We start from the raw sequence: 20,687 nt of genomic DNA on the forward strand, positions 1-20,687 counted from the left end.
GACCTTTGGAGACGCAGAAGGAAAACTCCCCCAGGGAAGTCCTTTGAAACCAGAAGACAGGAAAGCTAGCGTGCCTTCCCAGCTGACAGAGCTGTACCAGACCCACAGGCCTTTCTTGAGTTGGGCTGTCTTTCCCTGGATGCCTTAGTTTGGACATTTTCACAGCCTTAGAACTATAAACTTGCAACTTAATAAATGTCCCTTTTTAAAAGCTGTTCTGTTTCTGGTATATCACATTCTGGCAGCTTTAGCAAACAAGAACACTGGGGTATACAAGGAATACAGAATCAACAAACAAAGGAACAAGTGCAGGTGTGCAACCATGAAGGAAAAGAAGAGAAGGGGAGAGAGATGCAGCAGCCAGGTACTGAGGAGCAACGGAACCCAGAACAGAAGATGTGCATTTGATTCTCAAAGGTGGGAGCCAGGAAAGGGGGCTGAGCCGACGGGGAGGGTCTTACCTGACCACATCCATGGAGCTCGCTCCAGACTTGAAGAAGTCTGTTGAGTCTTCAATAACAGGGATGTTGCTTAAAATTCCAGCCCAGATGCCCTGCACCAAACGGGAGACCCATGCGGGAGCATCCGGTTGGCGGCCAGGGCAGAGGCCATAGCTCGGCCAGGTTTCAGCCTCTGTGGGCAGTGCAGCCCTGCCAGGCAGCCGTGCAAAGCCTCCTCCTGGCAGCCCTCCAGGCAGCCGTGCAAAGCCTCCTCCTGGCAGCTCTCCAGGCTCTCTTCCATTCTGGGTACGGAATAGAGCTGGCCCCCAGGGTGGCCTTGAAGATGCCCAGCCTGGGTCCCCAAAGGCGCCCCCCTCTGGCCAGCCTGGAACTGCCCGGGTCATTAGGGTGGCTGTGGAGTCAGTGTATATTCTGTGCAGGAGCGTGCAGGCTCAGGGCTGGGCTCCCACCACAGCCAGTGCAGGAGGGAGCAGGGAGGACCAGAGCCCCCTCTGCAGCCCATGCGGCAGGAGGAGGAGGAGGAGAGGGAAGAGTGACGGGAGGAGGGAAAGGGGAGAGGAAGGGGAAGGGGGGAGGGGAAGGGAAAGGAGGGGGAGGGGAGGGTGGGGAGGCAGAGGGGGAAGGGGAGGGGAGGGGGAAGGGGAGGAGAGTAGGGGAGAGGGGAGGGGGAGGCCGGGGGGAGGGGGAGGCATAGGGGGAGGGGAGACGGAGGGGAGGAGAGGGGGAGAGGAGGGGAAGGGGAGTAGGGGGGAGGGGAGGGCAGTAGGGGGAGGGGAGGGGGAGGGGAGGGGGAGGGGGAGAGGGAGGGGAGGGGGAGGGGGAGAGGGAGGCGGAGGGGGAGGGCACTGGGAGGGTCTCAGGCCTACCTTGATGAGCTCAGCCACCTCCAGCTCCTGGGCTGTGAGCTCCAGCACCACCGTCTCACGTGCTGAGAAGTACTGGGAGGCAGGAATCATTTTTCCATCCTCAAACTGCAGATTTCTCACCATCAGCTACAAAATAGCACAAGACGGGCAGGTGCAGTGAGCGTCGGGTCAGCCTGAAAGCGAGGCTGACTGGAGAGGGACTCATAAAGCTCGCAGGGACAAGAACTAGCTTCTTTGGAAAATACCCTATAAAAGCCCTGAAATGGCGCTTTCATGACAGCAGGAGAAAGGAGAAAGTGAGGTTCGGGGTGGATGCATCTCACCATAGATAACAAGCCCCTGAAAACCTGACAGCTGCAGGCGGGTGTTCCGGCTAAAATCTGCACGACAATGGCAGCTGCCCTTCCTGGGGCCCACGCAGGGGCCTCGTGAGTACGGAGAGGACCTTCCAGACCCAGCGGGCGCCGCGGGGCCACCCCGTCTCCTGGTGGGGGGTGAGGGCTCTGCGCACCGAGCTGGTGCCGAGCTGGTGCCGAGCTGTACTGCGGCCGCAGGAGCGACAGGCGCTGACCCCCGCACGCTCCCCGCGCCACCCTCCCCGCACAGGACGGACACCAGAGGTCCAGGCCCAAGGCCGCATTTACCCCCACGCCGTTAGGGCCCAGGACCAGATCAGCCCTGGGGAAATGGGGGCCCACGTGCGCCCCCCCCAGCCCGTCTTGCAGAAGCCATGCCCAGGACAGATCCGGTGAAAGGAGACCAAGGCAGCTGTTTCATGAGTGACCAGACGGAACACTCACCGCTTTTCCATCATTACCAAAAAGAACAAGTCCGTTTTTGGTAACAAGGCCAGACTTCTTGGCACCTCTAATTTCCAGCGGCTCTCCAGGGGGCACAGGGCCACTCAGCAGCGATGAGCCATAGAAAGTGAGCATCTGGTAAAGAGACAGGCCTGGACGTGACTTCAGGAAGAGAAGGCAGTCCCAGGGCCAGGTGCAAGCAGCAAGGCCTGCAGGACCCGGAGAGAGCGGTTATCGCCCTGGGACGGGACACCCAGGCTGCAGGTCGCTGTGCTGGGCTGGTGAAGAAATGGCCTGAGGCAAGAGAGGGTCTGTGAGGTGTGACCGAAAAATGCCTGCCTCTGGGTCTTCCAGTACTTCTTACTTATTCACACCAGTTCAAAGGGATGGGGAATAAAAAGCTCTCACAAGTTTTATAGTCCATGGGGGGAGGGTGTATGGAGGAGAGGAAGGTCTGGGGGGAAGGTCTGGCGGGGAGGAAGGTCTGGGGGGAGGAAGGTCTGGGGGGAAGGTGGGGGGGGAGGAAGGTCTGGGGGAAAGTGGGGGGGAGGGAAAGGTCTGGGGGGAGGAAGGTCTGGGGGGGAGGGGAAGGTCTGGGGGGAGGAAGGTCTGAGGGGGCCCAGGAGCAAATGCGCGTCAGTGCAGTGGGGAAGGGACAGCCAGCTCCGGACAGCAGGGCCCAGCGAGGAGCGCCTGTGGTAATAAGTTTCTCCCACGTCCACTGCCCACTACCACTCGAAGGGTTGCCCTGTGCTGGGGTAACTAGTCCTTGGGTTAACAGGCACCATCCCATTTAATCAAAGCTATTATCCCATTTTACAGCGAGGAAATCAAGGCCAAGCAGGTAAGTGACCTGCCCGGGGCTGCATAGTCAGGGGCACGCTGGGGTCATCTCCCCCCCAGCTGGATCGCACCCCTACACGCTGCCCCCTCCCTGCCCTCTCCCCCCTCACCCCCTCTTCTGAGAGCTGGGTTATCAACATCCAGATGTGAAGCCATGAGGTGGGGACACAAATGGGTTCCCTTCTAGTGTCCAGGACAGAGGTGCCCGCCAGGAAGAGCAGGTGGGGGGGGGGGAGAGCACCCAGCCCGTCAGGCGTCGGGGGGCCATTCTCAGAGGAGGGGGACCGTGAGCTGCGCCCCACAACTGGATGGGGTGTGGGGACTGAGGCCCCTCCTGTCCCGGCCCAGCCCCTGCCCCCTCCCCCTGCCCCCCACCCGCCCGTCCTCCCCCCTTCCCCTCCTGCCTCAGCGGGGCACCACCTCCCTGTCTGGCGTCTGGCAAGCTCCTGCCTTCCCCTTAAAGCCCTGGGGCCCCGGGCTGAGCCACTGAATAAAGGAGGGGGGTCCCTTCAGCTCCGGCCGCCGACACCCACACCTGGACGCAGAGGACCCGGGCCTGGCTGTCACTCCTGAGGTCACCTGGGGAAGGAAAGGCCGCGCGTACCTGCCCCTGGACCTCTGCCCACGCTCCAGGGACCTTGTCGTGGCCTCGGATCCAATTATGTAGAACCTCGGCGGGCTGGTCCCAGGGCAGCTAGGGAGGCACAAGGAGCGCGCTCAGGGTGGCCGCGCTCCCCTCTCCCGGGGGCCAGGGGCGGGGGCGGGGAGTGGAGGCGGGTGGGGGGCGGGGGGGGGACAGTGGGTGGGGGGACGCCGGGAGCCACCGAGCGCATGACAGCCGAGCGCCCCGGGTGTCCCGGGCTGGGCGCGGGTACCTGGGCGTTGTCCTTCCCCCGCACGCCCTCGTAGGTGGCCCCCTCCTGCGCCTGCGGCACGCGCGGGGCCCTGCCGTCGGCCACGAGCTGCACCGCCTCCACCTGGGGACAGAGCCGGTCACCGCCGCCCCGCCTCGATGACCCGCCCCGTCCTCAGGCCCCGCCCCGGCCCGCCCTCAGGCCCCGCCCCCAGGCCCCCGCCCGGGCGGGGTGTGCACAGCCGGGAGTTGCCGCCCGCCCCGCTGCAGAGCCGGTTCAGGGCGCAGGGGCTGTGGTCGGCGCCCCGGAGCTGCCCGGAGGGGACAGCGGGGTATGCATCTGAAGGTGGTTAAAAGGGGAAACTTTAGGTCTACATGTTGCTGGAACAAAAATCTTCAAAAAACAACCCTGGGCCGGTACAAAACAGTGAAGCCGCGTGAAAACGACGGGCTGTAGTTAATCGAACAACTACAGTAATATTCTTTTATCACACGTAACACTAATGCAAAGTACTAAAAATGGGGGGGGTACATAGGAACCCGGTTTTTTATGCATGATCTTTCTGTAAACCTACAGTGTCTTTGATAAAAACAGTGACTTGTTTCAATCTCCCCTTTAATGGAAGTTGCAAGAATATAATTGTAATATAAATAAACTGCTGGTTATCTTTGCTCATCATGATGATTCAGGAAAATGATACATTATTGTGTTTAATTAATTCAGCTTTTTTCCCTTACCCAGGACACTGGATTAAATAAAAGTTAGAATCCATCCATGAGTTTGTGTGCCTTTGGGGATGTGTCCTGGATACCGTCAGCTAAAGGAACCCAGGCTAGACAAAATGCTACTGAACACAAAATAATATTTTGTTTGTGATTATCGTTTTTGAGCGCCTCTCGGGCAAATGCTTTACATAAAATATTTCATTTGATTTTCACAGCAACTCTACAAGTCAGGAGGCATTTTCCACATATTTTAGGTGAGGAAAGTGAAGGTAAAAGTGCTAAGCAACTTTCCTACTGTCACACAAGGGAGGAGTGAGGGACTTAAATCCGATCTTTCCGAAGCTAAAACGGTGCAGACAAAGCTCTGCTCCCCGCTCCAGGACCAGTGCCTGCGTCTGTGCCTTCCAGCCCTAACCCCTTCTGCCACACCAAACTCTGGAAAAAATTAAACGACAACGGGAACACTTGCTGAACCTTTTAGCAGTTTAAAAAGGGAACACTTTTACTCTGTTGTGTGTACACACTGGACCTTTCACCCAGAGCACATCTGAATAAGTGAAGCAACAGCAGATTTCACCCCAGTATGTAGGCTGATTTCAACTACAAAATTACACAGAGTTAGAACAAAATTTATTGACATTCCCTGTATTGCTTTATGATTAGTCATCATAAACAGGGTTGGACGTTCAAGTATTTGGCAAAGTAAACGGAGCAGTTCAATTGCCACGTAACCTATCTGATCACTGTTCTCAGTAGAACTACAAATTAACCTCATAGATCATGAAATTAAGAAAAGCTCAGATATCTACTCTAATATGCCACCCTATTGGTAAACATAAAATTAAATTCTGTTTTTCAGCTTTATATTTTTACTGAAGATTCATATGGGAAAATTCACAATAAAATATTTCCAAAACCTGCTTCAAAAGAATTTGGTCGATTCTCCTTGGTGGCACAAATATACTGACCATAGCCTTGATGCCTTCAGGGAAGAGGAACCGACTATAAAGTGTGTCCACGGTGTCATTGGGCTGGACGTCACACGCCCTCTGGAGGAGGATGGGCCCTGTGTCTAGGCCGGCGTCCGCCCAGAACACAGAGAGCCCAGCCTTCTTGTCTCCCATAATCAGAGTCCTGCGAAAAGAAAAACACCAATTGAAAGGGTTGGTTAGCAGAATCATAAAGAGATGAGTCAGCGACAGGACATACATGGGAGCCACGATGGAAAACGGGCACTGAGTGGACTACAGTAGGAATTACCAGGAGGGCTGGGGGCTAGAGAAGGGATGCGAGCGCTGGCCAAGAGCAATGCTCGGCTTGCCCGCCGTGCAGGAGACATCGGCTCGATTCCCAGCGCATGCACCCCCAAAACAAAATACACGCACACAAAAGCAATGTCTAATGGTGTTGATTTCAAACTCCCTGATATCTCTGTTCTTCCTTGCTAGCTGAGAGCAATGATTTTTGGGAACTGAGACGCATTAGGTCCATCCTAACTCCACTCCTTGGCCCCGGGTGTCACCCTCTCTGCAGGCTCAACGAGTCCTGCCCACCTGAGTCCAATCCTTGCATCACACCTGGCCCTGCGCCAGGCAGGTAAGGCAATGGCCGGTGAACAGTGACTCCCAAGTGCAATGTGAGCTGGGGAACTGGTGACCAGCTCAGGTTGTGCGGTTCAGGCACGTCACTGAGGGGTGGATCGTGGACATAAGCGGTAGTGAAAGGCAGCTGGTGAATTCAACTCCATCAATCCTAACGTCAGAGAAACGCTGGGCCTACGGGAGCCAATAATATACAACAATATACTGGCCAAATGGTCAAATCCATGGAAACGCCTATCAGGGCCACTAGCCCAGAGAGAGTGTGAGGTGGTGGCTCAGCCAGGTCCTACGTCCAAATCATTTTTACTTCTCTGAGGTACTAGGTAGGCAAGACATACGTACATGCAGTCATGCAAACACGCATCGAACATCCACACCAGACAGCCTAATGCTCTTCTCAGCGATACTGAGAAATTAATTGGCCTGAAAGCTCTTAAATATCCATTGACTTTGATCCAATGATTCCCATGTGGGAACAATGGGGAATGGGAGAAACAAGTTTAAGTGCAAAGATATCCACTGCTGTATTATTTACAAGAGCAAAAAAAGATATTAATTCATGTAATAAAACCTTAAATTCAGTCAAGTATTTTTCATCACATCTCAAACAAGAGCAGAGTTTCTGCCTATTCCGTGAATTGGCACCGAGGGACACCAGGGGGAGGGGTCTGCCCGCAGCAGCAGCCCGGAAGCAGCAGGTGACCTCAACAGCAACGACACGCAGGTCGTAGGCCCCGGTGTCCGGACGCGTCAAGTCGAACAGGAGAAAACAGGATGAAGGTCATCTCGGCTCCCTCGGCCTTCCCAAATCGGCGATGCGCTCGAGCTGCTCGGCGCAAAAGGAGTGCGGGGCCAAGGGTGTCTGGAGACCCCGCACCCTGGCCCTGTGGGGGGCGGCCAGGCCCCGGCTCCCGCCCCGAGAGCGCCGCATCGGCCTGGCCCGGCCCAGGATGTGCGCTCCGCTGCGCCCCCCGCCCGCTGCTCGGACCCCGAGGGCGCGGCTCACCAGTTGACCGCAGAGGCGCCCCTGTGCCTGGGCAGGAGGGACGGGTGGTAAACGATGGACCCGAGCGCGGGGGCCGCGATCACGTCCATGGGGATGAACTGGGTGCAGAAGGGGAGCACGTTGAGCTCGGCGCCCACCGCCCGGTGCGCCTCGGCCGCCGCCTTCACCGTCTCGCCCCTGACGCGCCACCGAGGGAACTTGAACACGGGGGTCCCGTCTTCCTCCGCAGCTGAGGCTGAGCACGGAAACAGGGGGTTACTTACTGTGCCCGAAACACGCGTGCCGCGATCCCACGTGGCTGCGGGCCCACAGAGCGCAGCCGCACGGCTTCATGGCGCATTGACAGAGAAACCCGGGAGCGCAACAGCGTGCGCGCAACGTGAGTGTCATAACCCGCGGAAGAACCGTCAACCACCCTAACGTCAGCTGGCAAGAAAATGGACAGATGGTGCCTGGGGAAAGCTGGTGCAAATGGGACGCTATTAGGAGAGCCAAGAAAAATGGGGTGATGGAAGCTTAGGAGACTCATTTAAGGAATGCTCTCCACTGAGACAGTCTGGAGACGCCCCGGGACAGGGTCCGACCTTCTCCATGGCCGTCCCACGACCACGCGCGCGGCTGCGTCTCAGCGCCAGAGTGGGGCCAGGCGAGTCACGACCGTGACCTCCCCACTCCCCACAGCAGCCCTGCCAGGAAGCGTTAAGGGCTTGCCCTCTGCTCCGCTCTTTCCTTTCCTGCTTGCTGGAAGGCGGTGGAGATAGTAGGGGCCCAAGCAACTACCCTGGGCCATGAGGTAGAACCCAGAATTCCCAGCGGCACAAGACCGGCAGGAGCCGCGGCCAGGCGAGGGTCATCACGGCCCGGCCAGCCACCTCGGTCCGCTCACTCCTCCGGTATTTTCAGCTCCTATTATTGGGGGCCTCTCGATTCGACAATAAAACTGATATCCCAGCTATGGTCCTCCCCAAACCCCCTTCCCCAGAGCTGTCTGGAGTAGATAACCATGGACGAACAGCCCCGTCCCCAGGAATCCGGCCCCATCCCCACCCCCAGGGGGGCGACGACCCCAGGAGGCCATTTCCTGCAGATTCCCGGGGCTGAAGGGAGCTTTTTCTGAAACAAGGGTAATTTCTAGCTCACATGATGAAATTCCCATCCATACTTGCTTTGGGCCAAAGGTTTATTTTAAATTTTAGCTTGACTTTTAAAAAGTTAAAATACAATTTTAAAAAGAGGTAACAAAAATTAGCATCAACTCCACCACAGCTTCTTCTGAGTTAGAAAAACAGTACAATTTTAGGGTCATCACAGATCACAGTTTCCAACCAGTGTGCAGCATCAAACTGCTGATTTATGAAGATGTAAGCTGCAAGTCAAGATCGCCAGTCACTCCTTCTGACTCCCCACTGTACTACTGGGGATTGTTTCCATCTCTGTTTTACACCCATTTCTCAACAAAATGATGGCTTGCAAACTGGCGCCACGGGGCAGGTGCTGGGGACCGCTCTTTTCTCACCCCGCCTTAGCAGCCAAGCTGCAGAGCCTGCGTCTGTTATAGCCCGGGCACCTTCTCTCCGGCCCACACCAATGTCTGCCCAGTGACACTGGCACCTCTGCACCGGGCATTCTTCTCAAGGAGCCCTAGCACCTTTAGGGAGCCCCATGCGTGATTCAGAAAAAACACAGGCCTGGCTGCTCTGTGATGGACTTGCTGGCAAGAGCCACGGAGCAGGGGGGCAGGGAAGCCACGTCACCTGGGCAAAGGGACATGGCCCGAGAAGGCTTTCGACAAGTGGGAGGGACAGGGCAGAACTCGGGGGCAGCTGGGCTCCTTGGTTGGTGCAGAGGGAGCACAGGGCGCTGACCGGCTCTGTGAGGGCGCGGGGCCGAGGGGCCGAGGAGCTGAGAGTCCAGGGCAGACCCTTGGCCCCATGTGCTCACCCAGGGGGTCTGCTTTCCCGTCTTTGTCTGGAACGGTGAAGACACCCACCACTCGGTGGCCTTCCTTCTGGAGGCGCCGGTAGACTTCTTGTCCGAAGAGGCTTTGCCCGATGAGTGCCAGCCTCAGCTTGTTTTGGAAATAAGCCTGCAAAACAACCCAGTGATGACAGCTGTCAGCCTTGATGGAAAACATGTAGATAATCAGTACCTTTAAGGCAAGCAAGATGACCTGAAAAATCTACAAAAATCATATTAACATGCGTATGTTTCTTTTGAAGCTAATTAATATTTTGTATTTAAAAACAGAAGAAAATTAAAAAAAAATTATTAGAGAAGTTGTGGGTTTACAAAATAATCACATAAAATACAAGATTTCCATCAACCACCCACACCAACATAAGTGTTGGTGCAATTGATGATGGCAACACATTTTTGTAATTCTATTTTTTAACAGTAGTTACATTTGTTACAATTGATGAAAGATTAATAAAGTAGAACTGTAACTATTGTCCATGTTTTATGAAAGGGCATTTCCCCCCACATTCCTGACCTATTGCTATTATCATTTTCACACATGTCTTTATTTGATTACTCATCTCTCCATACACTGGATAAAGGAAATGTCAGCCACAAGGGTTTTACAGTGACACAGCCACACGATAAGAGCTATCTAATAATACAATCACTAATAAAGACCAAGGCTACTGGATTACATCAGCAATTTCAGATAGTTTCTTCTGGCTAGTCTAACATACTAGAAATTAAAAAAAAAATCTATATAATGAATCAGTAATCATAATCATTTGTTAAATCCAAATTTCTCATTTAAACCTTGTCATGGTTGGGTTTGTGTGTCAGCTTGGCCAGGTGGTGGTGCCCGTTTGTCTGGTTGGGCAAGTGCTGGACTGTCGCGATGAGGACATTTCATAGAATTAAATCATGATCACATCCACTGCATCCACAGCTGATACCATTTGTAATCAGCCAAAGGGAGCGTCTTCTGCAATGAGTGATGCTCAGTCTAATCACTGGAAGCCTTTTAAGGAGGATTCAGAAGAGACAGGCTCTCTTCCTGCTTCAGCCAGCGAGCATCTCCTGTGGAGTTCGTCCAGACCCTCCATCGGAATTGTCGGCTTCACAGCCTGCCCTGCGGATTTTGGACTCTACGTTCCCATGGTTACATGAGACACTTCTATAACTTTTATAAGTTATAAAATAACTGTATAAATACAGTTATTTTAAATATAAAACTGTATAAATACAGTTATGTTTAAATATAAAAACATCTGTATAAATACAGATGTTTCCTGCTGATTCTGTTTCTCTAGAGAACCCTGACTAACACAAACCTCTTCCCTCTAATTCGATCGTTCTTCCAGTCTTCAGGAATATCTGGGCAATAACCACTTATTTAACTTCATGCTGGAAAGGGTGTGACCTTCTGGGCAGAAGACTGAAACTGGCTGATGTTCTTGGAGAGACTGTGCCTCTGGGTTTCAGGGCGTTTCTGGCAGAGGGAAATCTGGAGGCTTTAACTTTCTGAAAAAATAAACTAGTAAGAAAAACTTTTATGGACACTTAAATAGAGCCCAGGGTACTCTTCGGGGTTTTCAGCAGCACCGCTGGCTGGTGCCTGCCGTCCTGCAGCAACTCGTGACGCCAGGTGAAGCCTGCGTGAAAGTAACCTCCAGAATGACCTCTTGACACTATCAAAGTCTCTCAGCCATTGAAACTTTATTTTGTTTCATTTATTTTCCCCCTTTTGGTCAAGAAGGCTTTCTCATTCCAATGATGCCAGGGCTTCGTCCAAAGGTTTTGGTTTTAAAATCCTTTCCCAGCCCAGCCAAAATTTGTATCCCAACAGAGCCTAATTTAAGGTTTAATGTCTAAAAAGCTTGGAAGCAAACAGATTAAAAACCTCTGCAACAGCACAGTTTGCCTACAGGTAATGAATGGTTGGCTATTTCATTTCCTCAACAGAAAATCAACATATTCTGTAAATATTCTATCTTCAAACCGCGTAATTAGTGCTATGGCTTGAAACAGAACCCACAATTTGGCCCACTGACACATTTTGGCTTTACCTCATACCATCACCAATGCCAGATATTTTAAGACATCTAAAACACTACTTAAAAAAAAAAAAACGTTTCTATTGTTAAATATAACATACATACAAAGGAAAAAGAAAGAAAAAGCAATGATTTCCAAGGTACACTTCAACAAGTAGTTCCAGAACAGATTTCAGCGTTTAAAACGTTTCTTCGGAAAACGAGCTGCCCCAGGCGCGGCTGGCGCTGATGCCCCCATCCTCCTGGTGCCCCCGAGGGGCGGCTCCCAAGGAAACCAGTTGGTATCTCCAGATGCGTCATTGAGACACTTTCTGGGCTTTATGCCTAAACTGAAGCTGCCACAGAGAGTTTCTAACACTCTGAAATTTTCGGATTTTCTGTGTTTCTGAGTTTGCAGAATCCCAGAAACTAACTGGGAGGTGTCCCATCCCCCCTGGCTCTTCACGTGCGGCCCCAGCATTTACTGTCCATCTCAGAAGCAGCGGGGGGACTTGTTGAAAATGGGGATTCCCGGGTCCATCTAAATCTACTGAGGGAGAACCTCAGGCCCAGTTGCTGCACTGCCGCGAGCTGCCGGCGGCTCCGGGCACCTGAAGCCCCGGGAGGGTGTCTGCGCCTTGGGGCCTGCGTGCCTTCCCGCAGGAGAGTCTGCCCTGAGGAGGGTGGGTGCGGAGGAGGGATGGAGACAAGAGAAATACCTTAAGGAGCCCCTAGGATGTGCCAGCATTGCACATTATGTCATTCGATTGCCATGATCTCCGCACACAGGTGTCACTGATAGAGAAGGTAAGACAAAACGTTGAAGAGAGCTGGCGGCAATCAGCTACAAGCAGCTGCCCTGAGATTTGAACTCAGGTCAGTGCCCAGCTGCCCCCAGCTGTGTGGTCTGGAGCTGGGTCTCACTTTCCCTCAGCAATTAAACTGGAGTAATGAGAGTTCCAACCTGGAAGGCCGCTGCCGGACAAGCACGAGGCGCGTTGGAGCAGTGACTGACGACAGTATCTGTGCAGCAAGTGTTAGCACCCTGCCGTACCGGAATGCGCTGCCGGCTGCCATGCACGCTGATGCGATACCGCAGGTAGCACCCAGAGGGCAGGTGGCACCCAGCCGGCACGCGGCACCCAGAGGGCAGGTGGCACCCAGCGAGCAGGCATCACCCAGCGAGCAGGCGGCACCCAGCGGGCAGCCGGCACCCAGCGAGCAGGCAGCACCCAGCCAGCAGGCAGCACCCAGCCAGCAGGTAGCACCCAGAGGGCAGGCGGCATCCAGCCAGCAGGCAGCACCCAGCGAGCAGGCAGCACCCAGCCAGCAGGCAGCACCCAGCCAGCAGGGAGCACCCAGAGGGCAGGCGGCATCCAGCCAGCAGGCGGCACCCAGCGAGCAGGCAGCACCCAGCCAGCAGGCAGCACCCAGCGGACAGGTGGCACCCAGCGAGCAGGTGGCACCCAGCCAGCAGGCAGCACCCAGCGGGCAGGTGGCACCCAGCGAGCAGGCGGCACCCAGCGAGCAGGCGGCACCCAGCCGGCAGGAGGCACCCAGCGAGAGGAAATGCGGCTCAGGGCGCCCTCCCCGCCGGCCCCGCAGGCTGAGCTCCCGCACGGCCCCGCGCCCGTGGCACAGGCTCCGGGTTTCCCGGACCAGCGGCGGAGGGAAGCGACTCGTCCCCAGCCGGCCCCACAGCGGGGAGGCTCCGAGGGAAGCCCCGGCCGCGCACTCGGAGCGGCAGCCTCCCTCGTTGGCTCTGCGAAGACGCGTCCTGCGCGCGGCCGGGAGGAGGGCGCACGGCCTCCGGAGTCCCAGGCCACAGCAGCAGCGCGAACAGCGACCGAGGGGGCGCAGGCCGGGAAGCCAGGGCGGGGGCCCTACGCGACAGAGAGGGCAGGGGACGCCGGTGGCAGAGTCCAGCCCGGCCCGCCTGGACCTGGTCCTGAGGACGGTGGCTGAGTAGGAGTGGGCCCAGGCTCGGCTCGCTGAGTAGACACCCAGGCAAGTGTGCCTGGCAGGGCCAGCTCCTCTAGCATTTGAGAACTGAGCAGACTGAGTGTGCGGAAAGCTGCCTCACCACCCAGCTCCAGCAGATGCACAGGCATAACCGGGAGCAGGTGTGTGCGCTCCTTACCTCTTATAACAGACTCTGACGCTGAGTCAGAAGCAATGAACCACACTTTTAACAGGGGTAAATCTGTGCCAGAGAAACCCATTTCAAGCAAGATTTAAGATACCAGCATACATGATAAACTAGTGCAGCTTCATTTTCCTATTGCAGAGTTATATAAAGAGGACTGTCTCGTATATCTGGCCAGTGTAATTTTTTCATCATAAAAAGGATAAACACCATACAAGAGTTGTGCCAGCCAAAAAAAACAAAAACAAAAACAAAAAAAGGCAGGAGAGGGAACGGACAAAGGTCTGGAGGAGGGCACAGAATTGAAGAATACCAGTAAGGGTAACTTAAAGGACAAAAAGAGAAAGAGGGAAAAGAATATCTATGTATTTTTTATTGACAAATAAATCCAAAGGATAAGATGGTGGATTCAAGAAATGTCTTTTCAGTAATAACTTGGAATGTTAACGGACTAAACTTACCAATTAAAAGATACAGACTGGCAGAATGGATTAAGAAATATAATCTAGTTATATGCTGCTTATAAGAGACTCATGCTAGACACAAGGATACAAATAGATTGAAAGTGAAAGTATGGAAAAAATTTTCCATGCAAGTTGTAACCAAAAGAAAGCAGGAGTAGCTGTACTAATATCCGACAAAATAGACCTTAAATGTAAAGACATCATAAGAGACAAAGAAGGACACTATGTACTAATTAAAGGGTCAATTCAGCAAGAAGAAATAACAATCATGAATGTTTATGCTCCCAATCAAGGAGCTCCCAAGTGCATGAGACAGACATTGGCAAAACTGAAAAGATCGATAGACGTTTCAACAATAACAGGAGACTTCACTACACCACTGTCCTCTGTAGACAGAACAACCAGACAGAAGATCAACAAAGAAATAGAGAAGCTGAACAAGTTGATAAATGAATCAGACCTAACAGACATATATAAGCCATTGCACCCCAAAGCACAAGGATACACGTCCTTCTCTAGGGCTCACGGACCATTCTCCAGGATAGATCCTATGCTGGGGCACAAAACAGGTCTTTCTAGATTTAAAAACACTGAAATTATTCAAAGCACTTTCTCTGATCACAACGTAATGAAGCTGGATCTGAGTAAGCATGAAAGTCTTTGATGAAGATTTTGAGTTGTCAAATATGGTTGTGATTAGGGAGTTATTGCCTAATGAGTATGAGTTTCTGTTTGGAGTAAGGAAAAAAATTTGATAATGGACAGTGGTGATGGTAGCACAATATTGTGTATCTAATTAATATCACTGAATTATATACAATAGTGGTATATAATATTTTATTATATATACAATATATATAACATTATATATTTTATTATATTATATATACAATAGTGGTATATAATATTTTATTATAGTATACATAATTTTTTAAAATTTATATAAAATAATATAAATTAAAAAACACTAAAAGAATGAGAACTTTCACACATATATGGACATTCAGTAACATACTTTTAAACAACCTGTGGATCAAAGAAGAAATTGCTAGAGAATTGGGTAGCTATCTGGAGATGACTGAAAATAAGAATACAACATATCAGAACTTATGGGATGCAGGAAAGGCTGTGCTGACAGGGAAATTTACTGCCCTAAATGCCTATATTAAAAAACAAGACAGAGCAAAAATCTAGGACTTAATGCTCACCTGGAGAATTTAGAGAAAGAACAACAAACTAGCCCCAAAGCAAATGGAGAAGAGAAATAACAAAGATTAAAGCAAAGTTAAGTGAATGGGAGAACAAAAGAACAATAGAAAGAATCAATAATACCAAAAGTTGCTTCTTTGAGAAAATCAATAAAATCAATGGGCCACTAGCAAGGCTGACAAAGAAAAAAATAGAGACGATGCAAATACCCAAAATCAGAAATGAGAGGGGGGCCATTACCACAGACCCTGAAGACATTTTAAAAATCATAAAAGGATACTATAAACAACTCTATGCCAACAAACTAGACAACTCAGATGACATGGACAAATTCCTGGAAACATATGAACAAGCTACACTGACTCAGGAAGAAATAGAAGATCTCAACAAACCAATCACAAGTAAAGAGATTCAATCAGTCATCAAAAATCTTCCTACAAAGAAAAGCCCAGGGCTAGATGGCTTCACAGGGGAATTTTATCAAACATTCCAGAAAGAACTAACACCAATCCTGCTCAAACTTTTCAAAAAAAATTGAGGAAAAAGGAATACTACCTAACTCATTTTATGAAGCTAAAATCATTTTAATACCCCAACTGGGTAAAGATGCTATAAGAAAGGAAAACTACAGACCAGTGTCCTAATGAACATAGATGCAGAAATTCTCAGAAATTGAATCCAATGACACATTAAAATAATTACCAAGTGGGGTTTATACCAGGAATGCAAGGATGGTTCAACACAAGAAAATCAATCAATGTAATACAGCACATTAAGAAATTGAAAGGGAAAAATCACATGATCATCTCAATTGATGCTGAAAAAGTATTTGACAAAATTCAACATCCTCTTCTGATAAAAAATAGTTCAAAAAGCAGGACTCAAAGGTAACTTCCTCAACATGATAAAGGGCATATATGAAAAACCAACAGCCAGCGCCATACTCAATGCTGAGAGACTAAAGCTTGCCCCTAATACTGGGAACAAGACAAGGATGCCCTCTGTCACCATTATTATTCAATACTGAACTAGAAGTACGAGCTAGAGGAATCAAAAAAGAAAAAGAAATACAAAGCATTCAAACTGGAAAGGTAGAAGTAAGACTTTAATTATTTGCAGATGACATGATACCATACTTGGAAAATCTTGAGAAATCTACAACAAAGTTACTTGAGCTAATAAATTCAGCAAGGTGATGGGATATAATAATGTCTATACACAAGTAATGACCTAACTGAGGAGTAAATTATGGAAAAAATTCCATTCAAAATAGCAACCAAAAGAATTAAGTATCAAGGAATGAACTTAACTATGGATGTAAAGGACTTGTGCACAGAAAACAACATAACATTGCTAAAAGAGATCAAAGGAGACCTAAATAGGTGGAAGAACAATCCCTGCTCATGGGTACAAAGGCTAAATGTAGTTAAGATGTTAATTCTCCCCAAATTGACAGATTCAACACAGTAGCAATTAAAATTCCAACCACCTACTTTGAAGACTTAGAAAAGCTAGGTACCAAATTCACCTGAAAGGGAAACAGACCCCAAATAGCTAAAAGCATATAAAAAAGAACAAAGGGGGAGGATTAACACTTTCTGATTTTAAAACTTATTATAAAGCCCCAGTGGCCAAAATAGCATGGTCCTAGCACAAAGATAGAAGCACTGACCAACCGAATTAAATCAAGAGTGCAGAAGTAGACCACCAGATCTACGGTCAACTGATCTTCAGTAAGGCCCCCAAATCCACTGAATTGGGACAAAAAAAAAGGATAAACAGTTGTAAAAAGAGGGATGTCAACACGGGGCCTATCAGCAGGTGAGGCCAGAAAGAGGGTGTCCTGGATCTGGGGAGAGGAGCAAGCTTGTGGGGTGAGGCTGGTGATAGGGGTGTTGTAGTTTGCTAGCTGCCGGAATGCAACACACCAGAGGTGGATTGGCTTTTAATAAAAGGGGATTTATTTTGTCAGTTCTTCAGAGGAAAGGCAGCTAACTTTCCACTGAGGTTCTTTCTTATGTGGGAAGGCACAGGATGGTCTCTGCTGGCCTTCTCTCCAGGCCTCTGGGTTCCAACAACTTTGCCCGGGGTGATTTCTTTCTGCACCTCCAAAGACCTGGGCTGAGCTGCGAGTGCTGAGATGATGTATGCTGAGCTGCTTGGGCTGTGCTACACTGCGGTCTCTCATTTAAGCACCAGCCAATTAAGTCAAACGTCCTTCATTGCAGCAGGCATGCCTCCTAGCCAACTGCAGACGTAAGGAGCAACAGATGAGGTTCACGTACCATTGGCTCAAGTCCACAGTAACAGAACTAGGTGCCTTCACCTGGCCAAGTTGACAACTGACTCTAACTACCACAAGGGGACATTTCAAAGATGCCTCTGAATAAAAGGAAAAGGCCACCCAAAGGACTAGAGCAAGGACAGACCCAGGGCCTGCATGGAGAGGCAGGACTTCAGCACATAGCTTTTACCTGTGATATTGTAATTATACTGAATTTTTGAAATTGATTTTTTAATAGCACATGTAACATATTGTGCTGGTTTGAAAGGAAGTATGCCCCCTAAGAAAAGCCATGTTTTGATATAAATCCCATTTCTAAAAGGTAGAATAATCCTTATTCAGTACTGTATATTTGAAACTGTAATGAGATCATCTCCCTGGTTGATGTGATTTAGTTAAGAATGGTTGTTAAACTGGATTAGGGGATGATATGTCTCCACCAATTTGGGTGGGTATTGATTGGTTTACTGGAGTCCTATAAAAGAGGAAACATTTTGGAGAATGAGAGACTCAGAGAGAGCAGAGAATGCTGCAGCACCACGATGCAGAGTCCACGAGCCAGCAACCTTTGGAGTTGAAGAAGGAAAGTGCCTCCCGGGGAGCTTCATGAAACAGGAAGCCAGGAGAGAAAGCTAGCAGATGATGCTGTGTTTGCCATGTGCCCTTCCAGCTGAGAGAGGAGCCCTGACCGTGTTCACCATGTGCCTTTCCAGATGAGAGAGAAACCCTGAACTTCATCGGCCTTCTTGAACCAAGGTATCTTTCCCTGGATGCCTTTGATTGGACATTACTATAGACTTGTTGTAATGGGGACATTTTCTCGGCCTTAGAACTGTAAACTAGCAACTCATTAAATCACCCCTTTTAAAAGCCATTCCGTTTCTGGTATATTGCATTCTGGCAGCTAGCAAACTAGAACACATATACACACAATGTCCTTGTTAAAAGGAGAAACAAAAAGGCCACAGGTAAGACTGAAGCCCCCTTTGGTCATTACCCCTTCCAGGCCCCTCTCCCCCTCCATGGAAAGGACTGCTGAACGGCTTGCTGTGCGCCCTAACCAGACTTCTGAGGCTTCACACACATCAAGTGTTGTCCTGTGTTTCTACAATGACACCACAGCATCATACAGGTACAATGTTCCAAAACTTTCCTCGTCAGTGCACATATTCATTGTTTCAAATTTCTGCACAATATTCAACAGAAACACTTGCTTTCTGAGGAGGCCCCTCCCCGAAGTAACTGACACCACTGTACGGGGTAAAATGAATTCTCTTTCTCTGGGGTCGCGGGAGGAGAGAGCTTTTCCTTTCATTCAAGTTTAGGCAGTTCTCGGTGATGCCCACGCGCGTCTCTGCCCCTAAGTTTACAGTTGGGTGCAGCCCGTTGGCAAAGGGACCCTAAGAAAAGGCCAATCCCTCGGCACCCAGCAAGCGTGCACCTTCCCACAAAGGAGAGAACGCACCCAGGAAGGGTTTTTCTTCCTTCTCTAAACAGCTTGGGGTCCGCCCAGACACACGAAGGCACCTCTCCCGGGCCCCCCGAAACGCTCCAGGAAGCGGCTCCTGCCACGTCGGCTCGCGTGCCGCCTCCGGAGCCGCTGATGCAATTCCCCGCCGCGGGCTCCGCCGGGAGGGGTCGGGTCCTGGCCCAGCCGCCCGCACCTCGCGGGCCCTAGGCCAGCCCCGCCTGCGACCCCCGCCCGCGACCCCCGCGCCCAGGCCCCGCCGGGCCCCCCGCAGCCTCGCCCCGGGGCGTCGGTCCCTTGAGCGGCTGTCCCACCCGTGTCCGCGCGGAGACCCGAAGGGCGCCAGCCGCGCCGCGTCCCAGAGCAGCCGCGCGCCCTGCGGCCTCCGCGACGCCCCCCGCCCGCCCCCGTCCGCCCCCGCCCTCACCCGGCCGCTGGAGAAGCGCCGCAGCGCGCGGGGGCCCCGGCGCAGCATCTCGGGGTGGCTCGTCTCGGCACCGCCGCAGCCTCGGTCCCCGGCCCCGCGTGGGCTCCGCGCCCGGACGAGTCCGAACCCCGCCCGGTCCCCGCCCCGCCCCCGGCCTGCGGGCGCCCCCACCGCTGGCCGGTCGCTCGGCCGCGCCCTCGGAGCGCTGGGAGGCTCTGCCCGGCGGGCCCCGCGACGCCCGGTCCCAGGTCCAGGAAGGCTGAGGGGCGCGGGGCACTCGGCGGCGCGGGGACCCTCCCGCGGGGACGGCGGCGGGCATCGGGCGCCCGCGGGCTGCGCTCTCGGCCCCGGTACGGTGTGCAGGGAAACTCACCCCCGCTCCTGCGCGTTTCCTCCCAGGCCCCGGCTCCCGGCTCAGCTGGTCCCTGGCGCCCCCGCCCCCGCGAGACGCAGCTCCCCTGTCCTCCAAGGAGCGCCCGCGCGCCCTTCCCGGAGACACTGCCCCCCGACTCTTCCCTCCCTCGTCCTCCCCGGGACTGCAAAGGGCTTCCCGGGTGTCTCCCGCGCAGCGTCCCCGCCGGACCGTCCCGTCGCTCGCACACGCGTCTCCCCCGGGGCACGCTCGGGGCCGAGTGGGCGCCCACGGGTGGGGCGTGCGGCCGGAACCGCGGGCAGCTCCTGCAGACCCGTGGCCGCGCCGAGCCCGTGCAGGTGCCCAGCCCGGCGAGCCCCTCGGGAAATGGGCAGGGGCGCGGGTAGAGGTTCCCTGGTGCCCAGTGGGGTGGAGTGTGCTGGGAGGGGCAGAGCCGTGGACGCCACCAGAAGGCAAGTCGGGGGTTGGAACATGGGAATGTTTAACGCAGGGAATCTTGTGGTGGACAATGTCCGTGATGAACGGTACAACCATTAAAAAGTTCTTTCGGAACTAGAGTGGATATACGACACTATTACAGGAATTAACAAGAGAGAGGTATATGGGAAAGGATGTACCTGCTGTAAACTACAGACTACAGCTAGTGGTAATACTGTGAGAGTCTCTCACCAACAGTAACAAAGGGACCACACCAACACTACAAGTCAATAATGTGGGATAAGGAATACGGGAGGATTAGGGTTTTCTTTTTTCTTTTTATTTCTTTTCAGGAGTAATGAAAAGGTTCTAAATTTGATCATGGGTTTGTATGTACAACTATGTGATGATACTGTGAATCAGTGACTGTATACTTAAGCTGGTTTGTATGCTGTGTGAATATCTCAATAACATTGGATTAAAAAATACTGTAACCAAGAAGTTAGGATTTAACAAATGAGTATGACTACTGAATCATTATATAGATTTTTTAAAACATTCTAGTGTATTCGAATTGGTGGAGGAAATTCCTGAACTGCAATCCATTTGTCTTGATCTTTGATAATGCTTGTATAATCATATAGCTTTTATCTTGTGACAGAGTGATACTAAAACCTGGTAGCTGACCCTCACTTGTACCGCCTTTATCCAGTTTTTTTTTTCAACTTTAGAATGGTACAATCACAAAGGC

General features: G+C 51.8%; 1 protein-coding gene across 1 annotated transcript in view; it reads right to left on the reverse strand.

The window, feature by feature from the left end:
• ALDH1L2 (aldehyde dehydrogenase 1 family member L2) overlaps positions 1-19,260 on the reverse strand; it is a 44,205-nt gene extending 24,945 nt beyond the window's left edge. Inside the window, exons 1-9 of the mRNA XM_077111893.1 lie at positions 19,147-19,260; positions 9,098-9,242; positions 7,157-7,391; positions 5,518-5,683; positions 3,846-3,947; positions 3,575-3,664; positions 2,128-2,262; positions 1,328-1,453; positions 462-553 (exon numbers count right to left, since the gene is read on the reverse strand). Of these exons, the coding sequence (XP_076968008.1) occupies positions 462-553; positions 1,328-1,453; positions 2,128-2,262; positions 3,575-3,664; positions 3,846-3,947; positions 5,518-5,683; positions 7,157-7,391; positions 9,098-9,242; positions 19,147-19,194 (1,139 nt within the window). The 5' untranslated portion in view covers positions 19,195-19,260. The remainder of the gene's footprint in view (positions 1-461; positions 554-1,327; positions 1,454-2,127; positions 2,263-3,574; positions 3,665-3,845; positions 3,948-5,517; positions 5,684-7,156; positions 7,392-9,097; positions 9,243-19,146) is intronic.
• Positions 19,261-20,687: the final 1,427 nt, after the last annotated feature.

Source organism: Tamandua tetradactyla, chromosome 7 (genome assembly GCF_023851605.1).
Source record: "Tamandua tetradactyla isolate mTamTet1 chromosome 7, mTamTet1.pri, whole genome shotgun sequence".
In the NCBI taxonomy this organism is placed as follows: domain Eukaryota; kingdom Metazoa; phylum Chordata; class Mammalia; order Pilosa; family Myrmecophagidae; genus Tamandua; species Tamandua tetradactyla.